The 19,226-nt window shown below is 47.9% G+C and overlaps 2 protein-coding genes across 5 annotated transcripts in view; one reads left to right on the top strand and one right to left on the bottom strand.

Moving 5' to 3' along the window:
• The first annotated feature begins 6 nt into the window (after nucleotides 1-6).
• On the top strand, nucleotides 7-1,259 carry CUNH1orf122 (chromosome unknown C1orf122 homolog). 2 transcript variants are annotated; one of them, XM_019430145.2, is made up of 3 exons: nucleotides 7-114; nucleotides 340-541; nucleotides 785-1,259. In XM_019430145.2, the coding sequence occupies exons 2-3, from the start codon at nucleotides 494-496 to the stop codon at nucleotides 878-880; spliced, it is 144 nt and encodes a 47-aa protein (XP_019285690.1). In that variant the 5' UTR covers nucleotides 7-114; nucleotides 340-493; the 3' UTR covers nucleotides 881-1,259. The 2 variants fall into 2 exon arrangements, with proteins under 2 accessions (XP_019285690.1, XP_019285689.2); XM_019430144.2 differs by lacking the exon at nucleotides 7-114 and adding an exon at nucleotides 134-247.
• A 107-nt stretch (nucleotides 1,260-1,366) lies between these two features.
• The window catches only part of MTF1 (metal regulatory transcription factor 1), a 46,060-nt gene continuing 28,200 nt past the window's right edge, over nucleotides 1,367-19,226 (bottom strand). For 2 of the 3 annotated variants that reach the window (XM_053897354.1, XM_053897351.1), the window contains exons 8-11: nucleotides 12,079-12,177; nucleotides 10,772-11,355; nucleotides 8,399-8,462; nucleotides 1,367-7,129 (exon numbers count right to left, since the gene is read on the bottom strand). In XM_053897354.1, the coding sequence (XP_053753329.1) occupies nucleotides 6,702-7,129; nucleotides 8,399-8,462; nucleotides 10,772-11,355; nucleotides 12,079-12,177 (1,175 nt within the window). In that variant the 3' untranslated portion in view covers nucleotides 1,367-6,701. The remainder of the gene's footprint in view (nucleotides 7,130-8,398; nucleotides 8,463-10,771; nucleotides 11,356-12,078; nucleotides 12,178-19,226) is intronic. The other variant, XM_053897356.1, reaches the window with a different exon arrangement.

Below are 19,226 nucleotides of genomic sequence, written 5' to 3'. Positions count from 1 at the left end.
ACTTCCGGGAGGAAGTGACGCGCCCAGTCAGCTTCCGGACGGGGAAGCTCGGCCCCACCTCCACGCCGGGCACCTTAAAGGGACCGCGACCCCCAGGAGGCTTGAAGGAGACCGGTGGGGACGGGGCGGGGCGCAGCCTTGCGGAGCCCTAGCGCAGCGCTGGGGAGGGGGGCGGCCGAAAGGGGGGCGGTGGTCGGGCCGCGCAGGCGGAGATGGAATGGGGCCCGGGCTCAGACTGGTCACGGGGGTGAGAGGGGGCCCGTCGGGGCGGGGGGAAGGGGCTCGGACCCCGCGCGAGCGCCGGCCCTGACCGTGTGTCTGTCGCTCTCTCCCGGGCAGGGAGGCTGCCGGCGTGGACCGTGGGAAGGCGGGGCTGGGGCTCGGCGGGAGGCCACCCCCGCAGCCGCCCCGGGATGAGCGCGCCCAGCAGCTGCTGGACGCGGTGGAGCAGCGGCAGCGGCAGCTCCTGGACACCATCGCCGCCTGCGAGGAGATGCTGCGGCAGCTGGGCCGCCGGCGCCCGGAGCCGGCTGGTGGCGGGGTCAGTGCCCACCCCGGGCTGGGCCTGGGAGGTGGGGACTGCCCCGTGGCTGGACTTGCTAAGCCCTAGCTTCCCCTGGAGGGTGGAAGAGTGTCCCCACCGCCTTACCCCCAGCCTCCTTTCATCTGGGCGAGAGGCTTTGAAAAAGTTAAGTGCTAGCCGAATGCCAAGTGGCCATATCCTTGCGGGGCCTAATCCAAGGCCTTTCCTCCCAGCCTCACTTTTCCTTTCTGTTCCAACCAGAACGTCTCAGCCAAAGCCGGAGCGCCTCCCCAGCCAGCTGTCTCCGCCCGAGGTGGCTTTCCAAAGGATGCTGGCGATGGAGCTGCGGAGCCCTGACCATCCCTGATGGGCGCCCTGACTTCTCTCCCTCCCGGGGCTGGTGGCTGGACTCTGAACAACCCCCTTCAATAAAGGGGCCAGTCTTCACCAGCAGTGGCTGGTACTTGGCTCTCGGCCTGGGGTGGCCGCTCTGCTAGCAGCTGGGTTTCACTCCCACTTCATCCTGGCTGAAGGCAGTGCTGAGCTTTGAAATGTAGCCAAGGAATACCCAGTCTGATGACCCGGATTTGGGCAGACCAGCAGTGCTCTCCAGAGTGGTCTGACCTGCTTTGGGGGATCCAGGTGGTGTTACATGTCCATTTCATGCTTTGGGGGCTCCTAGCCCCACCAAACACTTTTAGCAGAGCCTTGATTAAAAGGAAACCTGCAGACTCTCCTGGTGACCGACCTTTCCTTTCTGTCCCCTGAGACTCAGCTGGGGAGGGGGGAAGTGGTTGAAAATTGTCAACCATGGGTAATGTTGGGAAGAAAGGCCACAGATACTACCAGATTTAAATAAGCATTTAATTAGGATTTCATTAGTATTTAATATTGCTTTCTCAATTCCAAAAAGTTAAATTTTCACTTCTTAGCAGATATCTTAAAGTACAATATTAAGTTTATACAAAATGAGCAATTAAGCAAACACCATTATTTCACATTCTTCAAAAATACAAATTCATATTTACTCTTTTTTGGGTTTGGAGGTTTCTTCCTTTGGAAGTACTGAACCTGTAACGTTTTCATATCGCTCAGTGGAAGTCCGTTGTTCCCATGTTTCACCCTTAAATAAATTTGATAGGCTTTTACACAATCCAAATAAAACCATTTGAGATTTTAAAAACTGTCACCAAGACCTCCGGCCAATGACTGGTGTGTGTCAAAAAAGAAGGCTCTCTGTGGGTCTTGCCTTTCCTGGCCAGGAGATGGGAGCCGGAGATTCAGCAAAAACCTATTTCCAGCCACCTTCCCCAAAAGGGACTAGGAGGAGTTCACAGGGAAAGGGAACAGCCACCTTGAACTCCGACCCCCCACCCCCACATTCTCCAAAACACAGCAAAGGATGTAGACTGTTGAATCAAACAGCGCCCTGGGGAGGCATAAGGACATGGGAGAAGGGCAAGAGAGGCCTCTGACTTGGCACCACTATGAGGATAACGAGGATATTGCAAAAAACACCCCTGGGTTTTGGTGAAAAAAGGTTTTATGAAAAATTTTCCCATAAGAAAAAGAGTAGAAACTGCATTGAGCTGAGAAAGTGACACTACATTATCACCCAATTTTTGGCCCAGCAGGCACACCACCAAAAGGGCAGTGTGTGGTTTTAAACTTTGCTTCCAGTAAAAAAGCTTGTACTATGTACACACTGACATAAGATCCAGTTTAATTTGCATTTTTCAGTGCAGACTGAGGAGAACCTCTGGAACAGGAGTAACAGTGAGAAATGCCCAGTGATCATCAGCTTCCCCAAAGGGCATGAGAGGAAACATGGGACCCTCTCCCTGTCCCCCCCCAAAATATGCAAGAGGAAACAGGCTAAACTGACTACCAACCAGAAATATGCAAGATTCAGCTTTGTCGCCTCCCGCCCCGCCACCCGGTATTAGGGAATGGACAATTTCCCATCTGTGTCACAGAACCATTTGCATACTGATCTGTGGAAATCCTTCTGCTTTGGCTGAAGTGTATTTCAAAACTTCTCTATTCTACAGTAGCCTGAGAATTGAAGATAAAATGGGGGCTCGGGGGAACAGGAGGGGAATGTGGGGAAAGGAAGAGAAGTCGATAAAGCAGATCAGTAACAGCTTTGTTTACTGGATTTAATGAAGGCTGGAGACCTTTTTTCTTAGAGAGCCAACATGGGCGGGCGGTGAGGGGAGCAGTAGGGAAATGGCTCGTGTTGCCCGCTCCCCCACTACCACCACCACCTCCCCAACATAGTTCTGATTGGAAAATGTAAACGCTAGCAATACTGTTGCAGTTCCACAAACCAATGGTTTCAGTGACTCCGGAGAAGTCTCTAAGATTGAAGACAATGAAACATGATTACAGATATAAAAGTCTAGAAGGTGCCAGGTTCTACCTAGGAACAACCTGTTCCTTCCTTTCAGGCATCACTTTGTAATGGTGAAGGCTGGGCAAGATGGCAAGGGACCGAGAAGTGATGAAAACGGGGCCTCAAGTCAGCAAAGGAAAACAGGACCCGCAGTTCTTCAGAGAGCCTGAGGGGGCGCCCTCGGGCACACAGGGAAGGCTTGCATAGATAGAGCAGTTGCTGAGAGTGCATAATAGTGTTTCCCTATAGACAGCCTCACAGTACAGGGCTGATCGAGCGGAAAAACGCTGCCAGGCCAGGGCCACATGGGACAACGACCGTCAAGCTACACATATTGCACCAAGGTAAGTGCTTTTCTTTTCACACCTCAATTTAACTTTTTATTCTGAGCAAAAAATAAAACTTTGTGGAAAGTATATATATGTATATATATATATACACAAAAGAAATTGCAGCAATTGGGTTAAAGATAAAATAACCTAAAGTGCTTTTTTATTTTATTATTTCTTTAATATACCAATATGAGGTTCTGCAAACTCATCCCTCTGGACACATTCAGCATTATACAAAGTCTCTCAGGAAAACCCACCCACCCTCCATTATCCCCATCAATCCACTGCCTTGACCCTGAAGGTAGAACTCCAATCTATTGACTTTCCCAGAGGTGGGGGAGACAAGTCCCTGGCTTCTACCCAGAGACGTCTTCACACCTTAAGGCCCCTCCTGGGCTTTGTACCATGATCTCCTTCTAAGGGGGAAGGGGTGGAATTGAATAAATGACACCAACTCGTGTCACCAAACTGGTGATGCCCCACAAGGCTGCCAGACCCTGCCAGGAGAGGCAGGGCCATCTTCCCTCAATGTCCCACCCCCCTGCTAAGGCAGTTTGGGGGAGCCAGCCGGTTTCCCACCCCCTCCTAGGTCCATGAACTCCAGTCCTTGGTGCTGACCACACCCTGCAAAGGGCAGTGGAACTGGAGATGTGCTAGTGGGAGCTGGAAGAATCCATCTACACGGTGGCAATGGCCAAGCTTACCAGGGGAAGAAAGAAAGCTTGGTTTCACCTGCCCGAAGTCTGTAGCCCTTCCCTAACCTCGCCACAGGTTCGTGCCTGGGTTTGGAAAACGCACTCTTCGTGAAGGCCCGTTCTAGCTCCACTTTTGCCGGCGGCCTGCTCTCCTCCCAGATCCCTGGCACAAGAGGCCAGGCTTGCGGGAGGGGATGGGGTGGGGGGAAGAGCGCTGGAAGAGGAAGGGAAGACGACGGCCTGGCCTGTGGGCGAACCTGCTCTTCACAACCACTCACTGGCATTTTAAGCACATTCCTGATTTTTCAAAAGCTACTTGGCTCGGACAGTCCCGCTTGTCATTTTGAGTCACCCTCAAAAGGCAGATACTTCAACTAGAAAAATCTGTCAGCCTAAATACTGTTGTTAAGATGCTGCTTCATCACCCCCCAATCTTTGGAGAGCAGAAAAGCCACTGACCTAGGTATGCCCAACAGGAGTACAGCCCTGATTAACTCGAGAGAAGCAGTAACGAAACCACGGACACTTCCAATGGCTTTCTCTGGGTTCCTGTTTCCCACTTCAGCTCCCAGGGAACCGAATCTCGGGTGCCCCTCGGATGGATATGTTGGGGAGGTCATTCGTGCCCTCCGATGTGAGCTACCTTTGGGACCCCATCATGTCATTCTGTCAGAAGCTGTAGAGAAAACAGCGCCGCTCCTGCCTCAGAGCTTCCTCTGGGTGTGAGATCCAGAGATGGCCAAGGACAAACCGTGCTCAGCAACTGGTTTCCCAGGAAGATTAACCCACTGCGGTAAACAGAAGATGCCTCCTGCCTTATCAACTTCTGCTGAGAACCCATCAGCTTTTTGGGGAGGGGAGTGCAGAAGGTCAAAAAGAAATTGATTCTCCTGCCTAGACTCCTAGAATGAGAAGCCACCAGCTGCCTGAAGGTAAAGCCCTTTTCTCCTCGTGGCAGTAACAACACTGACTACCTCTGCCCTCTTGTCCAATTGTGTCCCTGAAATTCTGTCAAAGGCAGGGCCTCTGGCTCCCAGATAAATGATCAGCTCCGGATACTGTCTTGGCTGGCCCTGAGTAACAAATAGCTCAGAGAACAGAAGAGTGACACATGCAGATCTCTTTACATTAGGTAATGGTAAAGGAAGGCAAAATTATGGCTGCTTTCTGCCTGACATTGTCGACTCAGAAGAGCAGTCCTGTTTGTGGACCCCTGTTCCCCGCTCAAGCAGGGAAGGGGCTCTTGGAGGCTGAGGCCTAGTCCAGACAGTGGGCCAGGCCTCATTTCTGAGCTCAGTGAGGCTCGGTGAGCACTCATGACTACATTAATATAGCCAGTTGAGAGAAACTTTCCATTTTAGTGTGAATTGTATTTTAGGTTTTATTTTAAGAGGCAATGACTTGGAGCCAAAGGCAGACAGATGGATATAATTCTATACACAAATCAAAAAAAATTTTTTTCCCCATAACACAACTTAATGAAACATTCCAAATGAGAGAACTTATTGCAACATTTCAGGCTTTTTGGTGGAAGGGGGATTTTTTGTTTTGTTTTGTTTTGTTTTGTTTTGTTTTACCCTGAGTAGAAGATCATCGTTTTGTGGTTTTTGTTTGCTTTTGTGTATTTGTTTAGAAATCACGTGACTAAGCTGAGCAAGTCACATCCTTCTTTGCACTGTACTAGACTGTATGCAAAATCCAGAGGGTGAGAGGCGGAGATGGGAGGGGCAACCAAAAGCCTGGCTAGAACCTGGAACCAGGACACCTGGCCTGCTAATTACATGCCGCCTCAAAAAACACCAACAATGACTTCCTTCTGATAAGCAAAATGCAGCTCTTCTGCTCTGAGGAAGAGAATACCATTAAAGGAAGGCAGACCACCAGCCGGCAACTGGCCACAAGCCACACGTCCACTCGAGGACAAAACAGGGATGTTCCCCAAGGAAAGTCCGCTGTGATCTGCAGGGCCTGGCAACCAACCAAGAGATAGAAAGAACAGGGAAGGCAAACGCCGTGACACTGTTGCCGGAGCCAGCTCCGCAAACGGCAGGGACAGACAGCGGTCACCAGCTCACCTGGGGCCGCGGCAGACGGGACATCACTGACACAGCCTCAGGCCAGGCTTTTACTACCCATTGTGCTGTAGCTGACTGCAGGACGCCACCTGCCATCACCCTGAGCTCCGCGGACACCAAGATCAAACAACAGGACCACCTGGCCCGACCCCTGTCCAGCTTGCAGCTGTCTGCTCTGCCTTTGCCACTCCCCCCTCTGACGGAGCGAGGGTCTCGCCTTCCTCGCAAGCTTCAGCCTCAGACTCAAAAGACGCACGGGGAGAAGCAACGCCCGCCACGCTGAACACTACTGCCCAGACCACAAAGTCCCCAGTGCCAGTGATGGGCAGCCTCACACGGAGGGAAGCCACACCCTTTCATTTCGAATGTTTATGCATACGAGTAACCTTAATTTCCAAGTTCACATGACAATAAGCAAAAGTGACATACAGTGCAGCCAAACAGTTCATTTATAACTTAGCTTTTTTTGTTTTGTTTTTTTTTGTTTTTGTTTTTTTCCAAAGATCAGTTCCTTAAAATGGATGCTCCTGGGATATGACTAAAGAAAATACGTCTGAAAGGTGAGGATTTCAAACAGTAGATTTCTTCATCCTTCGAACTGCTGACCCCCCATGATGGCAGGCACCGCACCTTACGCTTCCGCTCCCCCTCTTTTCCTAGAGGTGAGTGCACGCGGCCCTTTCACTTGGAGAAGCTGGTCAGCCCCATCTCCTCCTCCCCCTGCAGTAGTGCTTCGATGGGAATCAGATTGGACGGGGTGTCCAGGCTCTGGAGGGACAAAAACTCTGACATATCCATGGCACTTAACGTTTCTGTCTGAGGGTCTGAAGGAGTCTCTGCTTGTCTGCCTTGCTCACAGGAAGAGGGTACAGCGGAGGAGGACGACAAGGGACTGGGACGTGAGGGAAAAGTCTGCGACGGTAGCTTCAGGCTGGGCCCGTCAGGAGGCTGGGGACTCGGCTCTGCCGGGGATGGGGAAAAACAGCCCTTCCTCCTGCCCGCCGCCCGCTCCTTGGCAGAGTCCCGGCACGCGCACTGACACTGACACGCCTCCTCTTGCTTGATGATGATCACGGGAACACTGAGGCCGATCTGCTGTACAGAGCTCCCTGCGAGAGAGGCAAGAGAGACTGCTCCTCCAGTAGCCGCAGGGCAGGGGCATGACGGATGGGGATACGGAGTGGGTGAGCCCTGAGTGCCACGGAAGCAGGAGTGGCGGCAAGGGAGGATGCCATGCTCCAGACTTTGTTCTGCCTGACACTCCCCATCCCCTGCAAGGCAAAGTCCCTTTTCCTTGGCCACACACACCATCTAGATGACCCTGTCTTTCCAGCCTCATTTCTGGCTGTTCGAACCCCCCTATACCCTCCATGCCAGCTACAGCAGATGCCTCCCTTTTTCTGACATGTTCTTCAAACCTCCGGGTCTTTGCGCTCTTCCTTCTGCCTGAACTCCCCAGACCGCGCTGTTTTTCCAGAGAACTTACTCTTATTTCTGAAGACCCAGCGCACAGCCAGGCTGCCAGGCTGTGATTCCAGCAGGCTTCCGCTCGAGGCTGGCCCGAGGCCGGCTGGCACACGAGCTTCCTACCTACGTGCACAGAGCTGCTGCCTCCCTACACACTGCTCTCCACACTGTGCGGGACTTGGGGCTTGAGTCCTGCCTGCCCAAGACCAAGCTCCACCGGGGCCTCCTGCTCGTGCTTGCACCCCCAGTCTCAGACACACAGTAGGTGGGGGGAGCACCCCTGTACACCGTCAGCCTTGCGTGCGCGCCCATGCTCCCGCTCTTTGGTGCAGGTATGTGTGCTGTGCACATGCACACTGAGATGAGACAGGCTCTGTGTGTCTCAAAAAAGCTAGAGACCAGGGGGCAGGAGAACAGAGTGTGAGTCAGGAGGCCTGAGAACTAGAGTTTGGCTCTGCCACAAACTCACTTATGACTTTGGAGGGGTCATTTAGTCGTTTGGGGCCCCCGTTTCTTAATCTATAAAATAGCTTGAGAAAAAGGAACTTCTCTCTCTGTATGAGTCTCTGACCCAGAAGCTACTTCTTCGTTACTGTAACTAGAAAAGAGTCCAGTGAATTAACAGCTGCCCTCTTTGGCATTCACTGTGAGTCAGACTTTCTTCTGGTTACATTTAAAAGCTGTATTTGAAAGGAAAGGACAGTGACCCCTTAAGGAATGTTAACTGTGGTATTTATGCCATAAACCCGCTAACTTCCAATAGCTGTGAGAAGGTGAAATACTCTAATAAACAAACAATACAATCTGACAAATTTGAGGTTTTCAAAACTGGGGCAAAGCAACAATGAGCTGTGCCTCAAGGGGCCCAGAGAGTTGACTTTCTTTTAAAGCTAACACACACAATTACATACCTGTGCTACTGGCTACTGGTACTGCAGTGGTAAAAAACACCTTCTCAACTTTAGATGCTTGCTGCTGGAAAAAAAAAAAAAAAATCACATTTACGGCCACTCAAGTATGGCAGATCTCCAAGGACCTGAAGCCTGCCCAATTATACTGGTCATCCAAGAGGACAGAAAACCCTCAGTGTTCAAGGATTTTTGCACTGAGTGATGTTTTGTTTGCGCTCTGACATGAGGTCAGTGTACTGTTTGACATTCAGTGCTGACAACGCAGCCAGCTTTGTCCCCTACTATTTGGCTGTCTCCCAGCTGCCCAATCCAGTAGGTTCCGTCTGCTCAAAGGGACCGAGGTTGCTTTGCTCAAGCTGTGGTCTTCTCAAAGGGATCCCCAGGGCTAGCTTCCCTACAAGCCCTCTGGTCCCACCACACCCCAGTACTTCTGTGAGTCTGGGAAGTTCTTTGGTCTCCTCAAGGGTCAAGCTGCATGCTAAGGACTGGCTAAGACTTCCTCTCACAGGCAGAACAGCCCCTGTGAAGGCCCCCTGCAGCATGCCATACGCCCTGGACACAAGTCCAAGCCCCGTCCCTTCTCAGTTGTTAAGGTCAGAAAAGTGGCTTCACGTCTGAGTCTCAGTTTCCTCATCTGTAAAAACAGGGATGATAACCAAAGGACCCCTGCAAGGGTGAAAGGAGATGATGTACGCAGAGCCTGCGGCATGCGGTGAGCCTTCAGCAAACATTGGTTATTTACATTATTACGAGGACGACTATAAAGTCATGCCCACAGTTCACCCTTCCACCTTAGTTACACTTCCTGTTACATTGGCTACAGGATTTCTGCTTTCTTCAAGTCTTATCATAAAAAGGCTTTCTCTTTTATCCCTTTAAAGGCAAAAAAAGGTGGGGGGTGCCTCTAGGATGAGTCTAGGAGGAATGTGAATGCTTCTGGCTGAGCTACGGGAGCTGACACTATAAAACAGCAATGGAGGGGCGCCTGGGTGGCTCATTTGGTTGAGCGTCTGACTTCGGCTCAGGTCATGATCTTGCGGTCTATGAGTTCGAGCCCCGCCTCAGGCTCTGTGCTGACAGCTCAGCCTGTTTTTGGATTGGGATGACAGCCTGATTTGGATTCTGTGTCTCCCTCTCTCTCTGCTCCTCCACTGCTTGTGCTGTCTCTTAAAAAATGAATAAACGTTATAAAAATTTAAAAAAATCAATGGTTGCTAGGGGAAAGGGGGAGAGGGAGAAGGGATGAATTAGTAAAGCATAGGGATTTTTAGGTGCTGAATCTTCTCTGAATATTATGATGGGAGACACATGACATCATGCCTTTGTCAAAACCCACAGAATGGTGCACACAAACTGTGAGCCCTGATGTGAACTATGGACTTTAACTAGTAATAATATATCAATACTGATTCATCAGTTATAACAAATGTACCAGACTAATGCAAGATGTTACTATTAGGGAAAACTGGCAGGGAGGGACGGGTAGCCAGGAATGGATGGAAATTCTCTGCCCCACCTGTTCAGTAAAATCTTAAAAAAAAAAAAAAAAAAAAAAGTAATCTAAAAATAATGTACAGACGGTAATGACTGGCACATGTTAGATCCTTAATTTCAAAAAGTGCTTAGTTAGCACAGTAAGCCGTTACACGTAGTAAGGGTTCCATATATCACAGCTGTTACTACCATTTTCATTGCGATTCGGCACTTTACCTACCGGTAATGTTACCCTTCTTTGGGGCATTTTAGCATCTTTACGCAGAATATAAGTTTTTATGAAAAAGAGATCATGGTTTCCACTTTTCTGTACCCCCAAGAGTATCATGCATGGTATCTGGTAAATACTGGGCCCTTGAAATGTATTTAAGTGAATGACCAAGTCATTTCCTTCATCATCGAGACCAAACACTTTTGCAGAAACTGGCTCTAGAGCAGGTCCTGGGTGCACAGACTCTCTCGCTGACTTGGCCACTGCTGTGTTTTCTACCAGACGGCGTCCCACCATTCCCTCACATCAGTCTGACTCTGCCTTGGAGAAGAACCGCTTTCCTACATCGTTCTCGGGCCTCTGCAGTCTGTTGACTGCTGTCCTGTCCTAGAGGGTGGCATTACACTGCAGATGGAACATTTGTTCACGTGCCTGCGGCCATCCACCCGGCAGTACACGAAGGCTGTTTCTCTGCTTCCCTCCTGCAGGTATCCATCACAGCACTCCCTGGATTTATACCCCTCGATCATGGGGAAGTGACAAGAGGCCAAATTACATGTTTCAGGGCAGATACGATAACCATCTTCCTTTTGAAGTAAAAGCCTCTGAACACGTCACCCGTGTAAATACACTTCACCCCCGGGGGTCCTTTCAGTCAGAATACTTACAATTTGTTCTTGGTTTTGCGGGGAACTGGTGGCACCATTTAATATCCATTGTAAGTTCTGTTCTCCCATGACTAGGCTGGACTGCAGGATGGCCGTGCTGGGAGTCGGGGTGATGGTTATAGTGGGATTATTAGTCAGGACAGAGTTGGCGCCCAGGGGCAGAGTCTGGACCACGGCTGGCAGGGGCTCAGTAGTACTTTGCGCTTGGGGCGGTGCTGCCACGGCTGATGCCGCCGCCGAAGCCCCAGCAACAACAGAAAGTCCTGGGACGATGGGCTGTGGGGCCTGGGGGTGCGGAAGAAACTCTTGATGATTAGCAGCAAACTGTGTGCTGTGGGGAACAGGCACTTCTGGAGGTTGTAAGAGAGCAGAGGGGTTGCCAAATGCAGCTTGCTGGGAACCAGTTCCTAGGGAGGGAGCAGGCGGAGGAGCAGACGGTGCTGAGGCTGGTAGTAGAGGCTGGGGTGGCTCGGAGATGCCGGGCTGCAGTACAAGCGGAAGAGATAAAGATGCTGAATTTCCTGTGGGTGGCGGAACATCACTGACTGACTCTGCATCACCATTAAAACTTTCAATCAAGGCAGCTGGCAAGAAAAAGAAATAGAAAGATATATACATATCCCAAGCCTTACATGAGCCACAAAAACACAGTCACTATGGCGACACCAAAGGCAGCTGAAGTCCGTCAGAGCCAGTACCTTCATTGCTAGAAGGCTGGCTTTCTGTTTTCATTTAGTGACCACTCTGCTCAAAGCAGTGGGCTTCGTGATCAGTCTCACTTTCTAAATGTGAAGAGCTAGTATAGGTTTTATCATTAAAAAAAAAAAAAAAAAGTATCCTAAGGCTTTTCTGGAAGAGACTGGACATCCTTTTTGGCAAAACCAGTGAACACATTTTCTGACTACCGTGAAAGCTTCAGGGACAGATTTTCATTCAAACACAGAATGATCTATGCATCTGATGCTGTTTGTGGATCCTGCCCACTCACGAGCACAGTATCGCATCAGAAAAAGAAAGAGCTCCGAGCTCTCCTCGGTTTTGAAAGCCAACAAGAGCTTTTAGAGAAGGAGACCCCTTCTTCTGAAGGTCTAGGGACAGTAGGCCCTCAAGTGGACTCTTGCTGAGGGAAGAAGAGGAAAAGATGGATTGAACAAAAGGCCCACGCTTCCCTGACCCCTCGCCAAATGCACACTTTGTTCAAAGGAACTGAACTACAACTTCCCCGTGCCTGCATGGGTGTGTCAACGAGTGGGGACTCCCTTGCCCCGTGCTGAGAGCTACTCAGGAAGAGAGTCTATGAAACAAACCTGTCTGCTGAGGATCTTCCTGAATTGCCGGATCATCTGAATTCTGGAACATTGATTCAAAGATGACTGCTGGTGAAATTGTGCTGAGGTCCTGGCCCTGTGATTGATGGACAGAGACAAAGATGGGAGACTTGTCACCCTGAGGCAACTCTTCACCGTGAGAACATAAAGCAACAGAACTAGAATGATCTTTTTTGATATGTTTCTTGTTTCTAACTTCTCCTTTCCAAGGTGACAAAGATTTCCCTAAACCTCAGGCACTAAAGATTTGTGTCCTCAAATACCCAAAAACAGAAGCCAGTGGGGCGCCTGGGTAGCTCAGTTGGTTGAACATCTGACTGTTGATATAGGCTCAGGTCATGATCCCTGGGTCATAGGATCGAGCCCTGCATTGGGCTCCACACTGAACATGAAGCCTTGCTTAGGATTCTCTCTCTCTCTCTCCCTCTCACACCCCCACTCCCTACCCCTCTCCCCAGCTCATGCTCCCTCTCTAATTTAAAAAGAAAAACAGTGTCGCCTGGGTGGCTCAGTTGGTTAAGTGTCTGACTTTGGCTCACATCATGATGCGGTTTGTGAGTTTGGGTCCCATGCTGGGCTCTGTGCTGACAGCTTAGAGCCTGGAGCCTGCTTTGGATTCTGTGTCTCCCTCTCTCTCTGCCCCTCCCCTGCTCACATGCTGTCTCTCTCTCTCTCTCTCTCTGAAAAGTAAATATACATTAATAAAAATTTTTAAAATTAAATTAAAAAAAAAAACAGGAGTCAGAAAACTATGACTTGTAGGCTGAATGCCTGTTTTTGTAAATAAAGTTTTACAGATGCATGCTTGTTCATTTATTGTCTATGCTGCTTTCATGGTCTGACGGCAGAGTTGAGCTATGTCAGAGACTCTATGGTCTGCAAAGCCAAAAATATTTACTATCTGGTTCCCCCCCCCCAAAAAAAAAAAAGGTTTCTGGCCCCCTGCTCTAAAAGAAGACCAAATCTTTCCTTAAAATGGGATTGTATTCTATCCATTACCTGCAACCTACTTTTCTCATGTAATAATAATATATTGTGAATATCCTTCAAGGTCATTACATAACATCTATGATATTCTAGTATGTACACATGGTAATAAATCAAACAGTATAAAGAAACTTTTCATGAGAGGCAACAGTGATCGCCTTATATTCACTACTGTTTGTCACTGCAAGTTTCTTTGTAATTAAGAATTAAGAAAATGTCAGGCATTTTAGGAAAGATAAAATGGGGGGGGGCATATAATGCCCTGAGGGTCTGACTCCTGATAGGCACCAAATAAAAATGGCCACCCTCAGGCTTCTCTTTGGTTAAGGAGGGTAGAGGGGCAGCAATTCTTTCGTCTCCAGTCTACCTCCACCCCACATTTTGTAGGGCAGAAGTGACAGAGGCAACCGCCTCCAGGAGTGTGGGCAGGTGACAGAAGTGAACCAAGGGTGGCAGGGACTTTGGCGAACTGGAGAGTATGCACGCCAGTCACCTGAAGGGCTTCAGAGGAATGCTGCCCTGTGATACTTGGACTGGGGATTTCCAGGGCTCAAAAATGGTCTGAAATGTGGATTTTTATGTGAAATCCACCAATTTGTAGCTAAAAGCAAGTAACTGAAAACAAAACACTGTATAGACCAAACAAAACCCATCTTTGGGCCATATTTTGTGTCAGTGCCAACTTGTGTTTAAAGGTTATTTGGCAACAACTCTGCTTCTGGGGGGGGAGGGGAGGATCACTCTGGGTCCTGGCACGTGTCGTGAGTGGAACTGTCCAGCAGTCTAGAGGTCCTCAGAAATGAAACTGCCCATTTGATTCAGAGGGGCCAATTATTCTAGCATGATTCCATCAGCTGGAAGAGGAGTAATTTCGAATGCCTGCATGACAGACGCTGAAGGCAAAAACCCACACAAAGCCTCCTGCTTCCAGTCCAGAGAGAGTTAAGAATCATGGGCCAGTTGGAAAATAGCACGGAGGTTCCTCAAAAAGTTAAAAATAGAACTACTCTATGACCCAGCAATTGCACTACTAGGTGTTTACCCAAAGGATACAAAAATACAGATTTGAAGGGGTATATGCACCCTGATATATATTTATAGCAGCACTATCAACAACAGCCAAACTGAAAAGAGCCCAAAGGTCCATCAACTGATGAATGGATAAAGAAGATGTGGTATAGGGGCGCCTGGATGGCTCCATCAGTTGAGCACCCGACTCTTTTTTTTTTTTTTTTTTAATTTTTTTTTAACGTTTATTATTTTTGAGACAGAGAGAGACAGAGCATGAACAGGGGAGGGTCACAGAGAGGGAGACACAGAATCTGAAACAGGCTCCAGGCTCTGAGCTGTCAGCACAGAGCCCGACGCGGGGCTCGAACTCACAGACCGCGAAATCATGACCTGAGCCGAAGTCGGCCACTTAACCGACTGAGCCACCCAGGCGCCCTGAGCACCCGACTCTTGATTCTGGCTTAATTAAGGTCATGATCCCAAGGTTGTGGGATCAAGCCCCATGTCAGGCTCCATGCTGAGCATGGGGTCTGCTTGGGATTTTCTCTTTCTCACTCTCTTAAAAAAAAAAAAAAAAAAAAGATGTAGTATGTATATATGTATATCTACAATGGAATATTACTCAGCCATCAAAAAGAACGAAATCTTGCCATTTGCAACACCGTGGATGGAGCCAGAGTGTATTATGCTAAGCGAAATTAGTCAGAGAAAGACAAATACAAATCCCATATGATTTCACTCATGTGTAGAATTTAAGAAAAAAAAAAAACAAAAAAAAAAAACAGATGAACAAATGGGAAGGCGAAAAAAAGACAGCCAGGGAAGCAAACCATAAGACACTCTTAAAGACAGAGAACTGAGGGCTGATGGAAGAAGGTAGGCAGGGGAGGGGCTGAATGGATGACGAACATTAAGGAGGGCATTTGTTGGGATGAGCACCGGGTGTTACATGGAAGTGACAAATCATTAAATTCTACTCCTGAAACCAATTATTACACTATACATGTTAACTGGAATTTATTTATCTGTTAAATAAAAATAAAAATTCGGAAACAACAACAACCAAAAGCATCACAGGCCAAGACAGCGGCCTTCAAACTCTTTATCATGATGCCATGAGGCAAAGTAAGAAATACATCTTATACATACGCAAGTACATCCTTCACGTTCCATACTTATCCATATGTATAACTGAAACAAAAGTCTACGAAACGAGGCTTATCCTTACCACGTGCAATGTCTTCTGATACTGTCTATTGTGTTGATGCCCTTAAAATGCTGATCCTAAACCCCTATTTTATAACCCAATAAAGAGGTGCAACCCAGTTTGAAAAGTAGTGGGCTGACAACTCCTATAAGCTCTGCAACTTCCTCATGCTGGTTGTTTGGTTTTACCTGTTTTCAAATTATCAGCAGTAACACTGCTAGAAAGGAATAAGCCCGTATGGCTCCAAAAGATGAGGCACAAGAATGTTCACAGCAGCAGTATTATGATGGCTCCAAACTAGAAACTATGCAAATACCCAAGGGAAGTAGAAAAAAACAATTGTGGTGCATTCACTTAGTGCAATACTGCTCACCAGTGAGAACAAGTGATCTGCAACAAATGCAGACTCGCTTCTTCAACATAATGTTGCAAGAAGGAAGCCAGCACAAACCAGTATGACTGGCATGATTCCAAGTATACACAGCACAACAACAGGTAAAAATCCATCTCAGGTTATTAGTTGGGACAGTGGTTATCTTTTTTTTTTTTTAAAGCTTTTAAATTTTTTTAATGTTTTTATTTATTTTTGAGACAGAGAGAAACAGCAGGAGCAGTGGAGGGGCAGACACAGAATCTGAAGCAGGCTCCAGGCTCTGAGCTGTCAGCACAGAATCGAACTCACGGACTGTGAGATCACGACCTGAGCTGAAGTCGGACGCTTAACCGACTGAGCCACCCAGGCGCCCTGGGACAGTGGTTATCTTTAGGGAGAGGTCATAGTTGTTAGTGGCACGGAGGGTGGGGAGCTTCTGGGAGAACTGGGAATGTTCTGTTTCTTGATTTGCATGCTGGTTACGTGGATGGGATGAATTGTGATCATTCATTAAGCTAATCATTTGTGATTAGATGCACTTTTCTGTATGCACATTATACTTCAAAAACAAGTCTTTTAAATTAAAACAAAACAAAACCAACAAAAACAAAACAAAAGAAAAAAAAAAAACAAGGTTAAAAGCAAAGTGCTGAAAGGACCTGTGACTGAGCCACTGCCAGTCTTCAGGGCACAAACCCTGGGGGCAGAGTAAGTTCGAGCAGCTCCCCAAAGTTGAGGAGACCAGAACAGGCTAAGCCTCTGGGGCCTGGCACAGAGAGACAAAGGACACTGGGAGCTGTATGGGATCAGGATGGATCCTGAAGCTCAGGTGCCAGGAGGCCCTGAGGGCCACTGCCTAGCGGCTTCACCCCTCCTGTACCAAAAGATCTGAGCAAAGCACAGCTCACGTCCAGGATGCACATATGCATGTGGCTGCCCAGAAACCCATAAAAGGATGACTTCGTTAAAATGTATATTTGATATTAACAGTACATAATTTTTTTAAAGCAAAATCAATTCTATTACTTCAAGGAATTGTGGCCTTAGAATGAAAGACTAAACATGAGAATACTTCTAATTCTGGATAAATGGTGGGTGGTGAGGGCACCATATATAACTTGACCCCCCAAGGACAGTCTCTCTCTTGCTGATGTAAACTGTGGTAGAAAAGGCTGCCCCCCACCCCCCCGCCTTTTTTTTTTTTTTTACAAGTACTTATGTTCCCTCACACCAGAATACCTCACCTAATGACCCCAGGGCTCCAGAAAGCTCTTTAGTCATTTGTCATGGCCCTGGCCAGGGAGTGGACTCCCAAACCATTTAATACAATCTGAGATTAAAGAGAGATTATACCCAGAAATCGTAGGTTCCATAACTCAGAGGGCATCGAGGCCATCCAGTATAGAAATTGCATTTAGAGTATCAGCCCTGAAATGTGAATATGCATAACAATCATATGAAGTACTTATTTAATGCTTTTCTTTGTTCTTCAGATTGGTTAATTTCTATTGATCCATCTCCAATTTAACTGAGTCTTTCTTCTGTCATTTCCAATTTGCTATTAAGCCCAACCAGTAAATTTTTTATTCCAGATACATTTTCAGTTCCAGAATTTCCACTTGGTACATTCTGTAAGTTTCTATTTCTCTGCTGAGATTTCCTCTTTATTCAATTATTACAAGCATATTCCTTTACGTCCTTCACCATATTTGAGCTATTTAAAAATTCTTGTATACTGGGGCACTTGGCTGGCTCAGTTGGTAGACTATGAGGCTCCTGATCTTGGGGTCGTGAGCGTAAGCCCCACTCGGGTGTAGAGACCACTTAAATAAATTAAAAAAAAATCTTTATCTACTAATTCTAACATCTGACTCATTTTGGCATTGGTCTCCACAGAGTACCTTCCTCCCTTAAGTAGGGGTAATGTTTTCCTTTTTCTTCTTATGTTCACCCATTTTGGATTACCCTGGACAATCCAAATGATATGTTATAGAGACTCTGGATTCTGTTCCACTTCCTGGAAGAGTGTGTTTGTTTTCTTGAATATTCTGTTGATTTGGCTGTGCTCTAACTGCAAACTGCTGTCTTCCTTGCAGGCGACAGCAGCTGCAATCTATGCCCAGTCTTCGTTGGGCTGCTTAGGGTCTGTCTCACGCATCTACAGTTCAGGGGTCAACTAGAGATGCGAGCAGAGTTTATACACGGCGCGTGGGGCTCCCACTTTCTGACTCTTTCCTTTCTAGGTCGTCCCCAGTCACTTTCCAGGTGCTGCTGTGAGAGCTGTGAACTCTGTCCTCTGCTTATTCAAGACAATGAGACTGAATGTTTACTGAGTTTTAGCCCTCTTGTTTGGTGTCAACTGGGTCTTGCCCCAAGGCTGATAAGCTGTAAAACTTGAAAACCTACTCAGTGCCTTTGCTGCTGTCCAAGTGGCTCCTTCTTCCAAGCGTTACCTCTGCCTGTTTGGAATGCTCTTTGGTGCCTTCAAATAGTTGTTTTTGATAATTTGCCCAGCATATATATATATATTTGTTTTCTACGGGAGGCTTAGTCTGTTAAGAGCAGCTCTACCATTACCAGGAGAACCCAAGCCTTGGGGTGTTTATATAAAAATGCAGAGTCAGACCATTCCCAGAGGAACTGATGAAGTAGGCCTGGGGTGAGGCCCAAGAAACTACATTGTCACAAGCACTGCAAATGACTCCACTGACCATACTGTGAGAAACAGCACACATTTCATGGCATTGCTGAGCCTTCCAGTCTCTGTTCAGATACTTCCTATCACACTGATTCCTTCTTATTATGCATATACTCCTAGAAAATCTAACGTGAGCAATGTTTATTTACCACAGGAAAACAACAAACAATGCACACGTAACAACCAGTGTTGGTGACACAGTAAAGCACAGACCCTCCCAAAGGAGCATCAGCTCAGGCTTAATGCAGTGGCCTGCAAGGGACATCACGGAGCCATGGGAATGGCAGGGAAATGCCGAACAGAGGGAACTGGAGCAATCAGATCAAGAGACGGCAGGGTTGTCTTTCAGAGGAGGGCTTCTAGACAGAGTCCCCTGCAGGAACCCAATGCGGTGAGCTCAAGGTGAGAAAAAGACGGACTCAGGTCAGACCGGCAGGGCTTGAGAAAGTCTAGATACTGGAATTCCGGCTCCCCCTTCCAGTAGACTAATTTTAAGCTCCGTAAGGACAGACCACACCTACTCTCTTACCACTACAAGCTCAGCACCAGCACACCGCCTGATGGAATAGGCACTCAATAAATTACTTGCCAGATGAATAAAAGAAATAAATTTTCTGGGGCCAGAGGTTATCAATGGAGTGATGTGGGTCAAACGGCATTAGGCATCAGAGACAGCAAACCCCTCCCATGGGGGCTCTATCAGGAAATAAAACCCCAAACAAAGGAGCCCGAAGTGGTCAGTAATTGAACACAACTACATCTGAAGACTTCAAAGACTGGCCTCCTTCGATGTTCCCACCAAAGGGAGTGCTCAATTCTTGAACTTATTTGTCTCACATCCATATCACAGG

This window comes from Panthera pardus, unplaced genomic scaffold (assembly GCF_024362965.1).
Source record: "Panthera pardus isolate Hobbes unplaced genomic scaffold, ASM2436296v1 HiC_scaffold_11, whole genome shotgun sequence".
Lineage (NCBI taxonomy): Eukaryota > Metazoa > Chordata > Mammalia > Carnivora > Felidae > Panthera > Panthera pardus.
This window is presented reverse-complemented; position numbering and strand designations above follow the sequence as displayed.

Coding starts and splice junctions, on each gene's coding strand:
- CUNH1orf122 (XM_019430144.2), top strand. CDS start 213: ATGGAATGGGGCCCGGGCTCAGACTGGTCACGGGG. Junction 248..339: donor GGCTCAGACTGGTCACGGGG/GTGAGAGGGGGC, acceptor TCTCCCGGGCAG/GGAGGCTGCCGGCGTGGACC. Junction 542..784: donor CGGAGCCGGCTGGTGGCGGG/GTCAGTGCCCAC, acceptor TGTTCCAACCAG/AACGTCTCAGCCAAAGCCGG.